Source organism: Colletotrichum spaethianum, assembly GCF_022836535.1.
Source record: "Colletotrichum spaethianum MAFF 239500 DNA, contig10, whole genome shotgun sequence".
NCBI classification, from domain to species: domain Eukaryota; kingdom Fungi; phylum Ascomycota; class Sordariomycetes; order Glomerellales; family Glomerellaceae; genus Colletotrichum; species Colletotrichum spaethianum.
This window is the reverse complement of record NW_026054780.1, coordinates 470,224-490,650: the sequence shown is the minus strand read 5'-3', so window position 1 is coordinate 490,650 and position 20,427 is coordinate 470,224. Positions and strand designations below refer to the sequence as shown.

The following is a 20,427-nucleotide window of genomic DNA, read 5'->3' as shown; positions in this document are numbered from 1 at the left end:
GTTAGCACTGCGCCATTTCCGGATTCGGGGTTCTTCTTATCGCAGGGACGTGTGCGCTTTTCAAATGGACTGGTGTCGGGCGACATCGCGCAAGGGCCGGAATGCTGCGATCCGCTCGTCTGATTTGCTGCTTGTCGCCGCGTCAACCTCTGAAGCTTAACCCAATCCTGGGAATTGGTAACCGCGATGGCTCGTGAGATTTGCTGATGGGGTAGCAGCAAAGGACGTGCACTTTCCTTGCGGTGGTGAATATGATATATCCCGCGGAAGGCGTCTTTTTCTCTCCCGACGTGTTTCCATCTTGCTCTCGATTCCATTCTTTCAAATACCCATTCGCCCAAAGTTCTTCTCTTTACCCCTCCTCAACCCCTCATTCTCATCCCCTTTTCCCAGGCCCAATCGTCCGTCGGCCGCCACGACTCAATCGCCCATCATGGGAGACCAGGAGCCGACCCCCGAGAACCACACGATGATGCAGGGCTTCGAGTGGTACGTCCCTGCCGATCAGAAACACTGGAAGAGATTGGAGAAGCACGTTCCGCAGCTCAAGAGGTTTGGCATCGACAACATTTGGATTCCCCCAGCGTGAGTGCCATCTATCGATTGAGTGCCACACCGATCGGTCGGCTGATGCTTAATCCTAGATGCAAGGGCTCGTCCAAGACAGGAAATGGTTATGACATCTATGATCTGTATGTCCTCAGGCATTTTCCCCTCGAAAGGCCAAGCTGACTTCCAAGGTACGATCTGGGTGAGTTCGACCAGAAGGGCTCCGTCGGAACCAAATGGGGAACCAAGGAAGAGCTTCTGAAGCTCGCGCACACCGCCAAGGACAACGAAGTTGGCCTGTACTGGGACGCCGTCCTCAACCACAAATTCGCAGCTGATCGCAAGGAGAAGTGCCTCGCTGCCGAGGTCGACCCTGAGGACCGCACCAAGTTTGTCACCGACAAGTACGAGATCGATGCTTGGGTCGGATATGACTTCCCCGGCCGCAAAGGCAAGTATAGTGAAATGAAGTACCACTGGTATCATTTCAGCGGCGTGGATTACAATGCCAGGAATGAGAAGACTGCCATCTACAAGATCTTGGGCGACAAGGGTGACCAGCAGTGGGCGGACAGCGTCGACAATGAGAAGGGCAACTAGTAAGTATTCAGACCCAGCCCTTAGACGTCTCATCGAAGCTTACGCGCTTTTAGTGATTTCTTGATGGGTTCTGATCTTGACTACGATCACCCCGAGGTTGTAAAGGACGTGCTAGATTGGGGCAAGTGGTTGGCCAAGGAAGTGCCACTCAAGGGAATTCGATTTGACGCAATCAAGCACTATAGTGAGGACTTCCTGCGTCAATTCATTACCGAGCTGGATAAGGAGTATGGCAAGGGATGGTTCTTCGTTGGCGAATTCTGGAAGGACAGCCTCGACGACATGTCCGAGTACCTGGCGCGGATGGGCAGGCGATTCACACTCTTTGACGCACCTCTGGTCTATAACTTCAGCAAGATCAGCAAGGGTAACGCAGCCGACATGAGAAAGGTTTTCGATGGAACTCTTGTTCAAAAGGAGCCAGTCAACGCTGTGGTATGTCATCACCTCTCTCTAATGACCTGATACAACCTAACGTCACCAGACACTGGTCATGAACCACGATACCCAACCGTACCAGGCTCTGGAGGCTCCCATTGAGGGCTGGTTCAAGCCCATTGCGTATGCTCTCATCCTTCTCCGAACGGAAGGCTACCCCTGCGTCTGGTATGGCGACATCTATGGCATCAAGGGAGAGCACCCCTTTCCACCGTCATGCGGAGGCGCTGTGCCCAAGATGACACTCGCGAGGAAGCTGTACGCCTACGGCAAGCAGGCCGATTACTTTGACTACGCGACGTGCCTTGGTTGGGTCAAGTACGGAACTTGGGATCGTCCCTTTGGATGCGCCGTCGTTGTCAGCAACGCCGGTCCTGGATCTAAGCGCATGCACGTTGGTGAGATGCATGCTGGTGAGGTGTGGACTGATGTCCTCGGGTGGAATGACCGGGAAGTCACCATTGGCGATGACGGCTTTGGCGAGTTTGTATGCTCCGGCACGTCCGTGAGCATCTTCGTAAACAGGGAGGCGGACGGTAGGGAGAAATTCAACCAGGAATTGTAAGCACCAATCAACCCCTCCACCCCGAAAAGCAATTTTATAACTAACTTACGACAGCGACTCCAACATCTACGAGGAGTAGGTCAGATTATGATTTACAAATTACTCGCTGCCACTGAAACCAAGGGAACCCAGGCACCGCAGAAAGACTGATCATAACCGTAGAAAACATGTACTACGTATAGATGATTCAATCCAGCCACCCCTAATAACCTCTGAGATGAATAAAAGCACTGATCTGCTATATAGTCTTTGTAATTTAGATTAGAACTATGTGACATCTACGCCCTCAATGAACACATACTGCGGCGATCAGCCTTTTTATTTATTTATTTATTTATTTATTTAATTTTTTAAGAAGCTCAGTCCACGATGCCAAGAAGTTGGGCATCTACGGCCCCACAAGAACCTTTTGACGCAACTGACAAAGGTGTTGAGCTATAACAAGATCCACCATCACCGGCGAGAGTGCTAGGAGCTCGAGCCTATGTGTTATCTTTGGTACGCCAAGCTGTAGCAAAGCCGACCGGGCCGGGCGGCTGTGGGTCTAGCCAGTCCGGCCCGGCTGTGGCCCCACTGCTGCGACACCGGACTTTGTGCGTTTGTAGTAAGACACTAGCATGCTTTACAGCTATTATTACATGCATCTGAATAGCCTGATTCTCCATGGAATATGTTTAGGATGAATACATCAAGATGAGTGCTTGGTTTCTAGAATGCCAACATGTAGTTATTGTTGAGTCACTAACAGATGTTGCGAATAATTGTCTTACTCATACAACCGGAACCACCGCTCTTTGAATGAAGAGACTGGCAATTTTCTTAGCTGGTAAAATACAAACCTGCATGGACTTGGGCGAAGTGACGATGAGTGTATGGAGAGTTGCAAGGAGCTTCCCTTCTTTTTTTCCCGCAAGCCTGATTGTGTCTCCATTCAATGCAAATATTTAATCCCCTCTGCCCGGTTCAAGGAACGCTCAAGCTTGACCTCCATCGGCGACAAACATCCAGATACTGTCCCTCGCTGATGTACTTGTGCATCCCCGAAGCCAAACAACCAATCCCCGCAACGTGACAAGTCGAGACCCCTTATCGCCGATAGGGACCCGGCCCCCCACGTCATATCCCCGCCGTAGGGCCATGGGCCAAATTCAGCAAGTAAATGCGGAGTAGCTACGCGGCGTTCCAATTGGAAGCTCGCTCCGGCCGTCCCATCGTCGCCTTTCGATGAAGCAGTAGAAAATGAGCTTCTTCTTTCTACTTACTCTTCTGCCTTCTCGCAAACTTGCGAACTTCAAGTTGCTGAATGCTTCTCTCTCTTCTTCTCTACTCCCGAATACTCCTTTTGCCCGCCTTCGATTCAAAACAGCGTCATTCACAGTGACCCCGCGTCTGTTCACATCTACCCCTCACAAATCTCGATCCCGGACCACCGTCAGTATGTCCGACCTTTCCGTTGAGCTGACGGCTCCCAATGGAGTCAAGTACACCCAACCGACTGGTCTTTTCATCAACAACGAGTTTGTCAAGTCTGCGAAGGGCGAGACAATTGAATCGATAGACCCAGCGTGGGTGATACCATATCCGATCCCCGAGGATAGGCTGACATCTGAACCATAGCACTGAGGAGAAGATCGCTTCTGTCCAGGCCGCAGAGGAGGAAGACATTGACAAGGCCGTCAAAGCCGCGTATGCTGCACTGAGACATGAGTCCTGGAAGGGGATCTCGGCAACAGATCGTGGGGCCATGATGTACAAGCTCGCCGACTTGATAGAGCAACACAAGGAGACTCTCGCAACCATTGACGCATGGGACAACGGTACAACTTTACGACTTTTCTCGTCAGCCCAAGAAGCTTACTGACAAAAAACAGGCAAGACGTACAACGACGCCCTTGACATTGACCTGGCGGAGTGCGTCACCGTCATCCGCTACTATGCGGGCTGGGCCGACAAGACTTACGGCCAGACGATCAGCACTATCCCTCAAAAGTTTGCATACACGATTCGCCAGCCCATTGGAGTGGTCGCTCAAGTGCAAGTAGCCTCTCCTAATACGAGGACCGGGAATGGATACTGACCTATCTCAGGATTCCTTGGAATTTCCCGTTGTCCATGGCGACATGGAAACTTGGCCCTGCGCTCGCCTGTGGAAACACCGTCGTGCTCAAGGCCGCTGAGCAGACCCCTCTCAGCATCCTCTTTCTTGGGACCCTCATCAAGGAGGCAGGCTTCCCGCCCGGCGTGGTCAATTTCGTCAACGGTCACGGCCGCGTTGCAGGTAGAGCGTTAGTGGGCCATCCTCTAGTCGACAAGGTTGCCTTCACCGGCAGCACGGCGACAGCCAGAGTCATTATGAGTGAGGCGGCCAAGACGCTCAAGAACATCACCCTCGAGACTGGCGGCAAGTCCCCCTTGCTTGTCTTTGGTGACGCGGATCTCGAACAGGCCGTCAAATGGTCACACATGGGAATCATGTCAAACCAGGGTCAAATCTGCACTGCGACGTCAAGAATATTGGTCCAGGAGTCCGTGTATGATGAGTTCATCCCCAAGTTCCTCGAGACGCTCAATACCGTCAGCAAGGTCGGGAGCCAATGGGATAAGGACACTTTTCAAGGGCCTCAAGTGTCCAAGGTCCAGTACGAACGCGTGCTGGAATACATTGACATCGGAAAGAAGGAGGGCGCCAAGCTCGCTGCCGGCGGGGAGCCCCTGAACATTGGCGGCAAGGGCAAGGGATTCTTCGTTGCGCCCACGGTCTTCACTAACGTCACCACCAAGATGCGTGTGTGGGGTGAGGAGATCTTTGGTCCCGTTGTGGTCATTGCCAGCTTCAAGACTGAGGAGGACGCTATCAACTTGGCCAACGACAGCCAGTACGGACTCGGCGCCGCTGTCTTTACGCAAAATATCGAGCGTGCCCACCGTGTGGCTTCGGAGATCGAGTCTGGTATGGTGTGGATAAACAGCACCCAAGACAGTGATCCGCGCGTGCCATTTGGCGGCGTTAAGCAAAGTGGTATTGGCAGAGAGTTGGGCGAGGCAGGTCTGGAGGCATACAGCCAAATCAAGGCTGTCCACGTCAACATGGGCACAAAGTTGTAGTTTCTATACCAATAGCTGTTGTTTTAATGACCAAAAACTTTAAGGCGTGTCGTATTATCAAGTGATTTAACGGGAAAATGACCAGATTGTATCTGCCGGGCAGGAGCTTCAACTTTGTTCCTTACACTTTCCTGATCCCAGCACTATCTAACCGGCTAACGTTACCCCTACTCCCATCTCTTGACACCGGTAACGCCACTGTGATTCTCTTCGGTATCACTGCTTTCATCTGAATATACTCTCCGGCACGCCTGAAACAACGTCAAATTGTCCACAGTCTTCCAGTCTGGCCCGAAAGTGATGGCATCTCGGCTTTCATCCCTCCAATAACATTCTCAATCTCTTTAAGCGCATTACTAATATCAGCAAAGCACGGTCTAACAGAGGCACAAGTCTTATCGATGTACATAAATCTGGTTAATTCTGTAAGGCGGCAACAGCTTGTTCGATCTTGGATATGCCGAAAAAAGCTCACTGACGCTACTAGACGTCGCTCGTTCGTCTTTGTTCCAAGCGATATCTTTGCGGAAGCGACTAGATACTATCAAAACCGCCATCTGGCTTGCACAATATGTCATTTGGGGAATTTCTCTCTACTTTGCCAGAGTCCTAGAAGGATTTCGAAAGGGCTTTCCATCAAGTCTCTCTCCCCCAAGGAAAACCTCCCACTCGATAGGCAATCTGCACGACATGCTCGAGATCTGACTTGAGCTACCGGTGGAAGTGAATTGAATCAAGGTCCATTCTCGACATCTCAGGAAAGACATGACGCCACACCGTGGTGACCTCACTCAGGATAGATGACAGAGGGGATATCAAATGTCCGGTGAATAGTCGTGATCTCAGCTGGCAGCGAATGATGGCAGCTTCCATGAGGCTTATTGGCACCTGAGCCTTCATGAACGTAGTGAATGTACTGATTCCTGGAATGACCTCGGTCAAGTTCCGTGTGCTGATCCTTGAACGAATGACACTGCTCGAATACAAACCATGGCGACAACTGATCAATGAACCGAATTGACCGAGTTCGTTACGTCGCTTACTCAAAGAAGGTGGCCCTCCGAGGCTTCGAACAAGCTAGTCAAAGCTACCGTATGTAGTTTTGTAGGATGCATTGCGCCGAATCTATGGCCAGAAACCGCTAGTGGGAGACTGGCCTTTGGTACTTGGCAGATGGAATATTCAGTCCGAGAGTCTCGCTGGGTGGGGTTTAACGAATGAAGAGAATCTCCTCAACGAACTTGACCATCCCTGCCCTAGCGTCTCCCACCCCGCACCCGGAATTTCCGGTTCATAAGACACACAATGCCTAAGGTGGGTTTGTCGAGCTCGCCACACAAACCTGGGGTATTTCCACCTGAGAAACGTCTAAATAGACTTGTAACTAATCCTGCTCGAACTGAGCTTTGAACGTGAGTGGGGCCGTTGTCATGTTCCGCTGTCAGGCAAAGCAAACTTGGTCTTTCCACACAGATATCTATAGCTCCGGTCAGTCACTCACCTTAATCACAGTCTAGGAGACTGCCTCTCGTGTACGCCGCTTGCCGGGCTACGTCGAGCGTTGGACTTTTACGACAGCATGAATGCAAGCTTCGATACCGTGGCTTGCGGCGATCGTCATTATGAACGAATCAAGGGACTACCTACCAGCCTTCTCGGTGATGTCGGGGTAAAGATGCAGCTTGACCTGGGGTCTGGGGCCCCAGATTCTAGATACAACAGAACAAGGAGGGATAGGCTGCATACAAAAGCTACGCTGCCCCACTGGATGATACCTCGATCCGATTCATTGGACAAACAGGGGATCTGTCTCTCGGTATTATACGTTCTGGTAATCCGTTACTGTGGTTTTGATCCTTTATCGGGCGCCTATTTCAATCCAATCTTCCCTCTGTGCCTTGCCCACGATAAACATTTGACATCGGTATTCGAAGCATTCTTCTTCGTAAACGACTGTGTCTCTAAACACCGCAGTCATGGGACGCCTTACGACAGTGTTCTCAGGCGTCTTCCTTGCTATAGGGGGTTTCCTCTTCGGCTATGACTCCGGTATCATCACCTCCACTATTGCCCTCGACACATTCGAGGCGTACTTCAGTGATCCATCGGACACCGTTGCCGGGGGTATCGTGTCAGCTTTCCAGGGTGGTGCCATCCTTGGTACTGTCTTCAACATGTTATTCGCCAACAAGATGGGTCGTCGTCATACCATTTTCGTTGGATCCGTCATCTCATGTCTCGGATCGGCTCTGCAGGCTGGCGCAGTCAACATGACCATGTTGATCATTGGTCGCTTCATCGGTGGTGCGGCCGTCGGCATGGTCACCTCGACGATTCCGATGTACGCCTCTGAGTTATCAGAAGCTAAATACCGTGGAACTCTCTCTGGTTTGCTGCAATGGATGCTGAGTTGGGGTTTTCTGGTCGCGCAATGGCTGGGATACGGATGCTCCTTTTCCAAGTCCCAATTCTCCTGTAAGCCTGCCCTGCTTTCTGCCCAGTTCCTCCATGTTTGGCTGCATTCTTAGACTTCCGCCTAGCAATCGAAGATTTTTGTCTGATCGATATGCAGGGCGTTTCCCTCTCGCTTTCCAAGCCATCCCTGGTGTTATCCTCGTTGCCGGCGTTTACTTCCTCCAAGAGTCTCCTCGATGGCTGATGGAACGAGACCGACACGACGATGCCCGCCGTTCCCTCGGTAAGCTCAGAAGCGGTTTAGACGAAGAAACGATCAATCTCGAATTCCGAGAAATCCGAGATGTCATCCTTGCCGATCGTGCTCTCGGCAACATCTCGTGGAAGTCTATAATTACCAAGCCATCATGGCGCAAGCGCCTTATTCTGGGCTGTGGCGTGCAGGCGCTCGGGCCGCTGAGTGGAATCAATGTCATTAACTATTACGGTCCTCGAATCTATGAAATCTTGGGTATCGGCACCCAGACATCGTTGATGATCATCGGCATCAGCGGTGCATTGTCAATCGTATACTGCACTATTGGATTGTGGCTACTAGACCGCATCGGCAGAGTCAAGCCCCTGATTGTCTCCGCAGCCGGTATGGGTGCTGCCCTGTTGGTCAACGCTGTCCAAGCTCAATATCTGAATGAATACAACGCCAACCAGTTGCGAAGCATGGTTGCCATGAACTTCGTCTTCAGCATGTTCTATACACCTCTAGGAATTATCAGCTGGGTCTATCCTGCTGAAATTTTCCCTGTCGAAGTCAGAGCACTTGGAAACGCCATTACCACCTTCACAAACTGGACCGTGAACCTCATCTTCGCCCAGATCTCACCGGAGGCATTGACAGCCATCGGCTTCCGGTATTTCTACGTTTTTTTCGTTCTCAATCTTATCGGAATGTTGTGCTACATATTCTTTTATCCGGAGACCAAGGGGCGGACGCTTGAGCAGATGGATGAACTTTTTGGAGACCAACTGGTACCTCACGCTATGCAAGACTCGGTTGGTGCCGCCGCGGCTGTGTCGAAGGACAAGAAATTAGTAGAGCAACTCGATCATGTTTAGCTTCTACAATGCTGAGGATGGCGAGAGGGCAATGCATCCCTTCAACACAGCAATGTTTGACGCCTATTACGTATGGGTGGAATGTCATTGGGGTTACGATATAGGCCAGTCTTCGATGGAGGGATCATGTCGAAGGAGGAGGTGCCTTAAAAAGACAACCGCTTCAATGATGCGCAGTGGCTAACTTAATAAAACTGACCATAATTAAAGTTTGTACCTGCATTTGTACGCTAACACCAGGTTTTGTCTTTCAAGTCCTTGTGCGATCTCTAGGGCGTAGGTAGACGTTAAGGGTTCCCTTGTGCCACAATAAGTACACCTCACCGCGTTCATCCCAGTCTTTCGATCATTTAGTCAACTCCGTTTTGAAATTCAAAATGATACGGGCCATGATGAGTCTCATCTCTACATACGCAAGGCTATAGGCCAGTCTGTGGTTAGTAATCCGTCCATATATTCCAACCAACCCATGAAGGTGACTCACTTTCTGCCAACTAAATTACGCGGGCCATACAAAAACGACTGAAAGATATCTTTCTAACCGCCGATACGTCGAGGGTCCCCCACATGCGTTGGTCCCGTTAATTCCAAGAAAGAGAAAGGAAGTAACGGGAGAAAAAGAAGCAGAGGCTGGGAAGGGGATTTGAAGCATTGGGATGTGAAAATGTTTTCAAGCTTGTAGAGGGAAACATAGCATGTATCAGACCATCTCTTAGGCACGCTGAAATACTTGAAGCGTCATGCAGAATATCCGAAATAGTAATAAAGAGACACGCGGCAATTATTTATTTGCTGAACTTTTGGTCGGCTGTGGGTTCTGTTATCCACAAGACAGTCTATTGAGAGTCTCGCGGCCAAACATTACGTGTCTCAGAAGCCTAAGCATCGAGCGCTTCTAGATGCTATGTATCCAGGCCTTGATGGGCAGACTCATGGGAAGCTTACGCGGACTATAGGGAGTTCTTTAACTTCACTCTACTTCAAGAGGCTTTATAGGTCAAAAGAATTTGAGAAGATACTGCCGGCTGCATCGAGGTGTATTTGAAAAGAGCTCATTGACGACCATGGTGACACACTTAGAGAGCACTCAATAATTCTGAGGAGAAATTTGACTGTGAGGCTGTGATAAGAATGTGGTGTAAGAAGTGGTTAACAATTATCACTGTATTGTACTTTGGTCCTAAACATCAGAATAAGACTACACAACAGTGAATCGAAGAAGTAAAGAATAACGTAGTAGATATGGCCGTTAGAGACAATGGATGCATTTCTTCATTGTTATTTTACTCACTTTATAGAACCTTGTCACAAAAATGGTTGATCACTCAATCTCGGAAGTTGGGATACTACCGGGGACACTAGAAAGTACAGGGACGGCATCAGAGAATAGGGAAGGGGATTGGGAAAGTGAGGGAAGGTGCTGAGAATGAAGAAGAAGAGATCTTGCTAGTCAATTACTTAATGTCTTTTCTTCTCTAATCTTTGAACTCTTCACCTTTTTGCTCTTCCCACTTTCTCTTTTAGACAGCCTTGTGTGCCATCTTTGCGTCTCACCTTTCTTCCAGCAACCTTCACCTTCTGGACGTTGCTTCGAGGAATAACGTCTCTTTCTTCGTACCATCCTCTTCCTTTACTATTTTATCTTTCTTCTTTTTCTGTCGCTCAACAAACCATTCCATCGTCAAGCATTCGCTTAGGTTAAGCCTATGTTGGCAGTCATGGATTTCGACGATGACGACTCGCTCTTTGGCTCGCCGCAATTTTCGCCAAGGGCACAACCCTCTAGGGACACTGCCGGTGCTCCGAGAGATTTGAATCCCCTCTGTCTCCCCGGTATGAACGTTGGCTCACTGTCACTAACTCCACAGGTGAATTCCACAGACTTTGATGTGGCGCAGGGTCAAAGAGGCATACCGACTTCACTTCAAAGCCCTTACCGGACACTTTCACAGGCCTCAAACCCAAGAAACGTCAGCACGTCCACCAGATTACGTCCTTTTGCGAGTCAACAAGCCTCAAAGGAGTCAAATGGAGTTGAGCTATCAACATACGTTTCGCCGACATTGGAGGCTCTCAGGAACCCCACAGGCCCCGTTCGTCTCTTTCCGACTCTTCCTAATGACCCATTATCCGCCCGTATTGCTTTACCAGCCATTTCGACTTCGCCCTCTTTGCCAATTAACGGTTCTTTTCAGCCACCTTTGTCCTTTAACACCCCTCAAATTGCCTTGTCAAGCTCACCACACGACATGACATCCTTCGATGATAGCTTCACTGCGTCAAACACAGCCACCCAAGGCTCCAAGAAGTGCACCAAGTGTAACAAAGACAGGCTGCTTTCAGATTACGAATACATGAGCCCCATGGGACAACAGCAGTCTCGTGTTCAGTGCGTTAGCTGTCGAGAGAAGAGAAGAGCCTCAACGGCGCGTAGCAAAATGAAGAAGGAGGAGACCGTAGCCCAGGCACGGCTCCGAGCGCAACACCAAGAGGCACAAGACCGACAGCAGCAACAGCAAACGATCGGAACTTTCCATGAACAATCTTCTCGCTTAAACAACCTTCAGTCACTTCATAGTGCTACAACGACGGCGTTCTCTCCTAGCCCAGGTCGGAACGTTGAGTTGGTAGCCAAGAGCTCTTTTATGCGAGATCCAGCTGAGCAGTCGTCTATTCAATCATCTCATATGACCCCTCTGAACCTTCAACATGAGTTGCCCAATTCTCTTGGTGTAAGTGTTATTGTTTAGTGCTGTTACTTTAAGTATACTGACAGATTCCAGTTCGAAGGACCCTGTCCTGCTACAAACCTTGCCTCTTCAAGTCTTTCTCCATCGATGGCTCAGGCCTTATCTAGATCGCCTTTTGCTATTTATCCTTATGACCCACAGGTTGTCCAAGATCATAATGTAAGGTTGTCGGATTTTCCCTTCCTACTAGCGTACTGACTGGTTTGCGCAGACTCTTGAGTCAGACTTGTCGAATTTCGTCCATCTCACCTCTTTGCCCCTACCATCACCCAGCTCCGTCTTGCCACCGGATCTGCGCATCGAGGACAACATTTCTCATGAACAACAGCGGCAGATGGACCATTGCACTCATCACAACCTTGTCACTGTCAAAACCCTCCCTGTGACCCTCAACGAGGCGGAGATGCAGCTCCTCATTGACCAAGAGATGGAGAGATTCCATTTGAGTAGTGGAAAGTGTCACTGGATGAGGGATCAGGATGAGGCAACTTTGCAGCAATGTTGGCGAAAGCGAGAGGCGGCGATTGTTCTCGGACTCGTTGAGGTGCCCCCGCCCAACTTGCAGTCAAAAATTGGGATTATACGCTCAGAGGGCTCACATGATTTCCTGCCAGGCGGTAATGATGATGTTTATCCTTACAATTGAGACAAAGGCAGGATTTTTTCTGACAGAAGACGACGCAAGCAAGTCTTTGTTGTATGCAGGAAGGCAACTCAAGAGTTTGGGTGAACCCATAGTTACCGAGCCCTCTCCAAAATGAATTGCTTCAGTTATCGTATATGCTCTCGCAGCATCAGGAAACACAGTTGAGTTATGAAAAAGAAAACCTCGCAGGAGAATAGTATTCAGTTGAACTGGAGGACTTCGCCCTAGAATCTTGTGAATATAGCAAATTGTCTCATCATTGGGGCAGACGTTTCAGCATTCAATACTATCTACTAAAAAAGCCATTTGAGGAATTTAAGAATGGGCAGAGAGCTATAACTCATCATGAAGGATTGATTCATGACACCATTATGCTGTGTCTCTCTTTGTCCTGGTGCAGGTTGACTTGGGAGGCGCTGTTTTTTACAGAAGACACTGCTCCAACTTGTGTGTGGATTACGGGTGGACACAAAGCATTTCGAGATTTGACGTTTAGGTTATCATCGTTAGATCGTTCAGCCAGCGGAAAATAATCGACATAGGCTTAGACGCTGCATCCACTTTTCCAGCCACTGTATTAGGGGCTAATTAATGGGAACCTGGAGAGTTATCAAACAAAGGCATGCAGATGTTTGCGACAAGCGCCATGTACAATCCTCCCAATTGAGCGATGATTCATTCTAACAATCCTTAAATGCGGTGTTTTGGCCTATGTCCTAGGGCGTTTGTGGTTGGCCAGCCTTCATGATGTCACCATTATTCGCGTGTGTCAACAACGTCATTTCGTATACGTGCCATGCGCCAAAGATGACGCGTATAGGCATCACCGATCCTATAAAGGTCCGGACCAGGAACCTCTTTGAAGTCTACCTCTTCATCACAGAATACACAATGAATAGAATTGCTATCAGACAAACCAAATTATTCGTTGCGTCAGCATCCAGAGTCAGAACCATGTCGTCCCAAAACCCCATCCACAACACCGCCGAGACCCTCGGTCAGAAGAAGGACACCAATCCCGCGAAGCCTAGTGTAATCTCTTCCGAGGGCGCCATTGGCAAGCAGTTCAACCCCGATGGCAACGTTGGTCAGATTGGTAAGTGTAACCAGAAAATGGCTGCTAGAACTTTGACTAATTGTTGTTAGGCGAGGCCGTTGGTGGACCCTTCTCGAAGGATGGTGCGATCGGAAGCCAATTCGATGCCAGCAAGGGTGGCATTGCTGGCACCGTAGAAAAGGCGGTTGACGGACCCAGGAACCCAGCGAAGAAATAGATTTTCCAATCTCAACGGAGGAAAGAGCTATCAACATTTGACCTTATATTGTAATAATAGAATTTCAAATGGGCTAATAATCCATTGAGAACTCTCCGCATATGGCTTCTTTCGTTATTTGTACGCCCATGTGAACTGTATATACGTCTCGGTCCGACTCTTTCCCCCACGTCACTATAGTGGTTATAGATTTTGGAAGAATCTACATATTTATGATTGATACCGAACAAATTTCATCGAGTCGGGATTGCCCTATCATGGTTGGTGATTGGACCTCCATTTCATCAAGACACTAAGTGTACTCTAAGTTTTATTATCTTATATATTGTTGTTTAATTTTATATAGTAAAGATATATGCCATGGATAATATTCCTCGAGGACGAGTCCGTTGAGCACGCTGTGTTGACTAGTCTTCATTATAAGGCCCTGATATACGTGGTATTGCATGTGCGAGGATAAGAAAGATGGTATGGAATACGGATCGTGTTATTTAGAAACAGATAGGAAATATTTTTGAATAAGACGCTTGTTCAGGCTGTCTTTCGTTATTATGTCACGCTCGTGGTATGCTTGAATTGCTATGGGGCTGTCGAGCGACTATTCTACTGTTTCAAACACAAGTTTGTTGAGTTAAACGTTTAATCTGATGCTTGGATCACTAGCATAAGTTGGAGTGAGCTCCGTGGTTTGGACTGCGAACATCATAAGCTTGACATCACGACTCAACTCATAATCTCATTCAAGTTTCTATGAGCACGTCTTGAGCGTCTTCAATTGTTGAGCAAGCTGATCTCAACTCGCCCAGAGAACAATAAAACAATGTGTTAGTAACAATGTTATCCTTGCTTGGTTCTGCTGAATTAGATGACGCTATCAAGTGTTGACTACATTGTGAGAATTAGGAACGGCCTTTTCAGGTGATCCTCTAGTTCTCTCGCATCTTTGCTTCCCCTTTGAGAATGTCTCTTACGAGAATGTCCGAAGCACAGTGTGTTGTGCCCTCGAAGATCTCATCAATCTCTTCTAATGTTTTACCTTCCGTGGCCGGAAAATAAAAGTACATGATGGGCAGCTCAAACAGGATGTTCCAAAACGCTGTGATCAAATAGAACCCCCAGTCGGACCATTCCATCGCATACGGGATGGCAAATGTATTCAAAAATGCCGTCCCGTAGACGAATCCGTTGTAGAGACCCAATCCGTTGCCTCTCATTGAGTAGGACAGAACCTCCACAGGATACAGAGTTGCCAGTGGTGTCCAGACCAGTGAGTATGCACCCATAAAAAGGAATATCATCGAAACTTGAGCTGCTGAACTTGAAAATGTCGGGTCGCCACTATACTGCTTTGTCAAAACTGCAACAAGAATGAGAAGACAAGATATGAAAGCCGTATCGACGACTGTAATGTGAACATTAGTGGGAACCCAAAGTAAGGCATCATACAGGGCCTTTTTCAGCTAAGTGCATAGATGAGGACTTACTAAAGCTTCTCCTTCGTCCCATTCTATCTGCAAAAAAAGAACCCACAGTAGAGGTGATCATGTTGAAGACACTCAGTCCAATGTTAATACCTAATTGAGTCTGAGTGTCTTGAATACCGGCGCCAGTAAGGACATTGCCAAGGTAATAGCTAATGATGTTGTTACCGCTCACTTGGCAAAAGACTATGAGAGCGATTAAGAGTCAGCTTGAACAGGCTAGAAGAGAAGTGGTGAACAGGGAGATCATACTAGCGACGGCAATGGTAATGCCAATCCGCCATCGGTTTGGCCTGGTATTGAACAAGGATATGTAGTCGGTTTTCTGGACTGTCTTCTCGTGGTCTAGCGTCTGACGGATCTCGTCATACTCGGCTTTAACCACCAGAGACTCTGAATCACCGTTGCCGTGATATTTGACCAGCATGGCGAGCGCCTCCTCGTGACGGTCTTGGTAAACCAGCCACCGAGGACTTTCGGGAATGAATGGCAGGGGGGCGATGCACAAGACAGATGGAAGTAGTTGGAGCTTTTGGTGGCAATCGAGTTAGAATGACATCAGATCAGGAGGTATTCCACTGTCCGAGCGTTCACTCACCAGGGACGGTATGCGCCACGACCAAGTTGAATCAATGAATTGGCTCCCGTAGGTAATACCAGCAGCTATGAGACTGCCAACGTACCAACATGCGGCATAAATTCCGGTAAGCATGACCCGATCCTTGGGGTGCGCGACCTCTGAGATGTATCTAGTTTCAATCAATTAGTGTCGTCGATCGACAAAGGAGTTGGTCGGTTACATACGCAGGGGCAGCAGTTGCACCGGTCGTCACAGAGAAACCCACAAGCATCCTCCCAATGCAAAACATAGCCTCATGAACAGCCACACCCTGGATGATGGCTCCAACTATTGCAATGATTGCAGTGATGGCGATTCCCCATTTACGGCCAAACCTGTCACTAATCGGTCCGGCAAACGGCATTGCGATGACTGACCCAGCAAAAACGATGGCTACATTGAGTGCGACTAGCGCGGTATTGAGGTTAAAGTACTCGGTGTACGATGGCAATATCTGGAGGCCGTTCTTTGTTTTGTCAACCCCTCGCTCATGGTTAGCTGAGACTGTGTGGGAAAAGCGCGCACCATCATTGAGGAATCATATCCCACAGTAGCCGAGTTGGCTGTCGCGACGAAACAGCATGCCGCAAGCAAGTAAGTGTTATGACGAGATGGCCTTTCTGTTGCCGCCTCTAGCGTATCAGGGTGGTTTGTTTTTGGCATAGTGAGAAAATAGGTAACGACGTCGAAAGGGTGTCAAATAGCTATTGCATGCCAGCAATATCATGTAAAATGGCTCCAGAAAGTTGGAACCCTTTGATAAGATATACACCTCCTCAGGCGACTGATATCAGTGATATCAGTAATACCAAAGGCCTGTCCGGGATGGTGATCCCACGTGGCAGGGTTTTGCAGGGTAGCACGTCGGTGTTCGTATCTTTTCGATAGGTTGCATTCTGGAGAGGCCTTGGGTTGAATCGAGTTAGCCGATCATACCCACGAGGTATTCCAGACATCTTATTCCCGGATCATCATGACTGTAGTCAGCTATTTGCAGTAGTCTTAATTGCAATGGGGCCTTCCTAGGGATGTTTCGCGGGGATTGTGGTGTGCACTACTAGTGACTACTTGTTTGACTTCGCTTGACCAAATACGAGGAAGACCAAGAACTCGGGTTCTTGATTGCAACTGCAATGTGGAGGAGTGCCTCCTGATAACATAAGATATGCAATTCACCAAAAAGTGGATGCTGTCGTCTCTTATTCGTTACGTACAGGCATCCATTCTCTGACCCAGCCGATAGCAAGGTAGCAGGGCGGGCGGGGTATGTCCGAAGAACAAAGGTATGATCCTCAACTGGCGGATTATGGTCTTTCGTTTGCATTGAGGTGCCTTAAATTTGAGCGAGAATTCTTTTGTGGTCAATCAATCTCGCCTGCCATTGAAGTTAAGTGTGGTGGCCAATTTCACCTCACAGCAATGGAGATGGCAGAATCCACGATACGTCAACTGCTCGAGCAACTCACACTCGAGGAAAAGGTTTCACTACTCGCTGGCTCAGACGTTTGGCATACGCAGGATATTCCCAAATATGGAATTGGGTCCATAAAGGTTAGCTCTGACCCCAACACTGTCGTCTTAAGGGAGAAATAGTGCATTGCATCTCAAACCTTCATTTGATACAACACAGACTGACAAGTGCGTAGACAACGGATGGGCCTTCGGGTGCCCGAGGGAAATTCAGCGTTGATGGCACGAAGGCAGCTTTTGTTCCGGGACCAATGTGCCAAGCAGCCACGTGGTCCAAACATCAATTGAGGGATCTGGGTCGCTTGCTCTGTAGAGAGGCGAAAACCAAATCTGCCCACGTCGTACTCGCACCTACAATTTGCTGTGCTCGCAACCCCTTGGGCGGCCGTAACTTCGAATGCTTTGGCGAAGACCCCTTTCTGGCTGGTTCCCTTGCGGTGGAGTACATAACAGGAGTACAGGAAGATGGGAAAGTTGCAGCGACACCAAAGCATTTGTAGGTTTCCTCTGGCAATGTTATTGATTGCACGGGGTTGGCTAGCTTCAGTGAACTGGAGGCATATGGCTAACACTTCTGCTTCACAGCGTAGCTAACGAGCAGGAGCACGAGAGATTCAGTGTTGACGCGCAGGTCCCCGAGCGAGCGTTACGCGAGATTTACCTTAGACCATTCGAAATGGTAATCCGGGCCTCCTGCCCTCCTGAATGCCTCATGACAGCGTACAACTCAATTAATGGCAAGCATGCTGATATGAACAACTGGTTGATCGAAGAAATCCTCCGCAAGCAATGGGGCTTTCAAGGTCTTGTGATGAGCGACTGGGGCGGCACAAATTCAACCCTAGAGAGTCTCCTTGCTGGCACGGACCTTGAGATGCCAGGACCACCCGAACGGCGAGGCCAAAAGCTCCTAGAATCTTTATATGCAGATACACCAGATGTCAAGAAGGCACTGTCCGCAATCGACACTTCGGTCGCTCGGGTTTTGCGACTGGCTGGAAAACATGGGCTCCTAGGATTGACGCCCGAAGCAGCTTGCCGTACGCGGAATTCCCCAGAGGTTTCATCAACCACGGCCCAGGATGTACGGTTGATGCGTGAAATCGCGGCAAACGGTATTGTCTTACTGAAAAACAACGCAAAGGCTTTGCCGCTATGCGTGTCAGACTTGGATGGGAAGCAAGTCGCCTTCATCGGGCCCAACGCTTTGGTAGGCACGCCGGGAGGCGGTGGTTCCGCCAGTATGAACCCTCAATATCTTAGTCATCCTATGTCTTCTTTCCAGACGGCAGCGGCTGAGCTTGGCAGTAAGGTCGAGGTAAAATACGCCATTGGTACCGTCGCGCACAAATGGCTACCTCTGCTTTCGAAATCACATTGGTCAGCATCTGGTCAGGATGCGACCCAGTCAGAAAACTCCCTGATCCGAATCGACTTTTACAAGAGTTCGAGTCCGGAAGGGGCCATCGAAGAGACACAGTATCGAGACAGCTCGTCAATCGACCTCTGCGACAGCGCCCCAAAGGCGTTCCAGGTTGACCCGGTGCCTCCTTACTCCTTCCGGGTGACCTCGGTTCTGACACCTCATTCAAGCGGTACACATTGCTTCAGCGTCAGCAGCGTTGGTGATGCGACACTCCGAGTTGACGATGAGCTTGTTGTCGACAACCGAAACTGGACACAACACGGGGAGACGTTCTACTCTTTCGGAAGCGCCGAGCTCACAGGGAAGAAGTACCTTGAGGCAGGAAAACCATACCTCGTTTGTGTGGAAGGCTGTGTTCGGAAAGAGCCTCGGCCAGATCAGGCTTTCTCGTCAGTTAATCACGTCTTTGCCACGCATCCTTCTGTGCGTCTAGGTTACGAAGAAGAGCTTCCCGAGCGCGAAGCGCTCATACAGGAAGCTGTCACGCTGGCCGATGAGAGTGAAGCTTCTGTGGTTGTTCTCGGTTTGACTGATGAATGGGAGAGCGAGGGTTATGACCGACAGTCAATGGCCTTACCTGGGGGGCAAGATAGCCTTGTGGATGCTCTATTACGCAAGGTGAAGCGTCCTGAGAGGCTCATCTTCGTCAATCAGTCTGGGTCGCCAGTGGAATTGCCCTGGATTGATCGTGCGTCAACCTTCGTGCAAGCTTGGTATGGCGGCCAAGAAGCAGGAAACGCACTGGCAGATATTCTCTTGGGCACCATTAACCCCTCTGGCAGATTGCCCATCACCTGGCCCAAAGCATACTCCGATCTTCCGTTTGCCCATGACCCGGAGTCATGGCCAGGCGTGAACGGAACCGTCAAGTACAAGGAGGACTACCAGGTTGGATATCGTTGGTACAGCCACCATGCAAAAACGCAGCCTCAATGGTGGTTTGGTTGTGGGCAAAGCTATACCAATTTTGAGCAAAACATTACGTCCATTAGCTGCGCTGACACTGGCAGCTGGACAGTTGAGGTGTCAGTTGTGAACGTTGGAAACTGTGATGGTGCCGACGTCGTCCAGCTCTATCAGTGGCCAGCGGCAGATGAGGAGGAAGTCATGCTTGTCAGTTTTGCTAAGACTACGGTCATGAAGCCACAAGAGTCGCTACATCTAGCTTTAGAAGTCAACAAGCGTGATGCAGCTCGGTGGGTAGAGGACAGATGGGTCATTGCTCCAGGAGAGTATGTGTTTGGGCTTGGCATTGGAGCTATGGAGAGAGACGGAAGAACTTGGAAACTGTATCAAGATATGGCAGAGTGGCCAGCTGCCAACGACATGCAGTGAGTTGGTGGCCGGACTAAGCGAGGAGAGGTTGGGTTCGGGCTAGCCTCCAAAGTCTTGTTACAGACGGTGCAGCCAATTTTGATTACTTATTGTCTGCTGAGCCGCGTTCTTGCGATTAGAAGAAAACAAAATCGAATCAAGAGATGGAATCACTGATAAGATCCAGAATTAGTCCAAGTCTGAGACCTCCGAAAGGCTGTACCTCATGAGCTTCAATTGGAGAGATCAACACAAGCTCCAGAAAAGGAAACATCCCCAGAATAGAACGGCGTTACGACGCAGATCTAGTCTGTGATCAACTGCAGTCTGAGAGAAGCCAGTCAGCTTACTGAGTAGGATGGCAATGCATAGTAAATGCGGAAAAGGTCGGGATCTAAGGTGTAACGCGAGGCATATCAGAAGGCAAGGCAGAGAGACAACGACTCTTTAGCTTCGATAATCCCAACCCTATCACCTTTAGTGACCATTGCATTGACTCGGACTCCTAGCTGTTTGCTCGATTGATGATGACTTTCCGGCTTAGCGTCTTGGCTAGTGGCAGTGTATCAATAAGATATAACAACTCGTTTTAGTATAAGCTTTGGTCGAAGCTTTGAATTTCTCACAACCACTAGGGTTCTCCTTGTGACGCATGAATATGT

At 49.2% G+C, this 20,427-nt stretch overlaps 6 protein-coding genes across 6 annotated transcripts; 5 read left to right on the top strand and 1 right to left on the bottom strand.

Annotated features, from left to right (window-relative positions):
* Positions 1–3,589: 3,589 nt before the first annotated feature.
* ColSpa_04689 (aldehyde dehydrogenase) lies at positions 3,590–4,229 on the top strand (the record flags this gene model as incomplete). The annotated part of the gene is made up of 3 exons (XM_049270901.1): positions 3,590–3,717; positions 3,770–3,969; positions 4,024–4,229. The coding sequence occupies 3 exons, from the start codon at positions 3,590–3,592 to the stop codon at positions 4,227–4,229; spliced, it is 534 nt and encodes a 177-aa protein (XP_049126858.1).
* A 35-nt stretch (positions 4,230–4,264) lies between these two features.
* Positions 4,265–5,257, top strand: ColSpa_04688 (putative aldehyde dehydrogenase-like protein; the record flags this gene model as incomplete). Its single annotated transcript, XM_049270900.1, has 1 exon — positions 4,265–5,257. The coding sequence occupies one exon, from the start codon at positions 4,265–4,267 to the stop codon at positions 5,255–5,257; it is 993 nt and encodes a 330-aa protein (XP_049126857.1).
* A 1,976-nt stretch (positions 5,258–7,233) lies between these two features.
* Positions 7,234–8,785, top strand: ColSpa_04687 (high-affinity glucose transporter; the record flags this gene model as incomplete). The annotated part of the gene is made up of 2 exons (XM_049270899.1): positions 7,234–7,732; positions 7,830–8,785. 2 exons carry the CDS (start codon positions 7,234–7,236, stop codon positions 8,783–8,785), a joined length of 1,455 nt encoding a protein of 484 aa, XP_049126856.1.
* A 4,350-nt stretch (positions 8,786–13,135) lies between these two features.
* Positions 13,136–13,455, top strand: ColSpa_04686 (uncharacterized protein; the record flags this gene model as incomplete). The annotated part of the gene is made up of 2 exons (XM_049270898.1): positions 13,136–13,277; positions 13,328–13,455. The coding sequence occupies 2 exons, from the start codon at positions 13,136–13,138 to the stop codon at positions 13,453–13,455; spliced, it is 270 nt and encodes an 89-aa protein (XP_049126855.1).
* A 926-nt stretch (positions 13,456–14,381) lies between these two features.
* ColSpa_04685 (lactose permease) lies at positions 14,382–15,363 on the bottom strand (the record flags this gene model as incomplete). Its single annotated transcript, XM_049270897.1, has 2 exons — positions 14,382–14,812; positions 15,189–15,363. 2 exons carry the CDS (start codon positions 15,361–15,363, stop codon positions 14,382–14,384), a joined length of 606 nt encoding a protein of 201 aa, XP_049126854.1.
* A 2,338-nt stretch (positions 15,364–17,701) lies between these two features.
* Positions 17,702–19,786, top strand: ColSpa_04684 (putative beta-glucosidase I; the record flags this gene model as incomplete). The annotated part of the gene is made up of 1 exon (XM_049270896.1): positions 17,702–19,786. The coding sequence occupies one exon, from the start codon at positions 17,702–17,704 to the stop codon at positions 19,784–19,786; it is 2,085 nt and encodes a 694-aa protein (XP_049126853.1).
* Between the last annotated feature and the right edge of the window lie 641 nt (positions 19,787–20,427).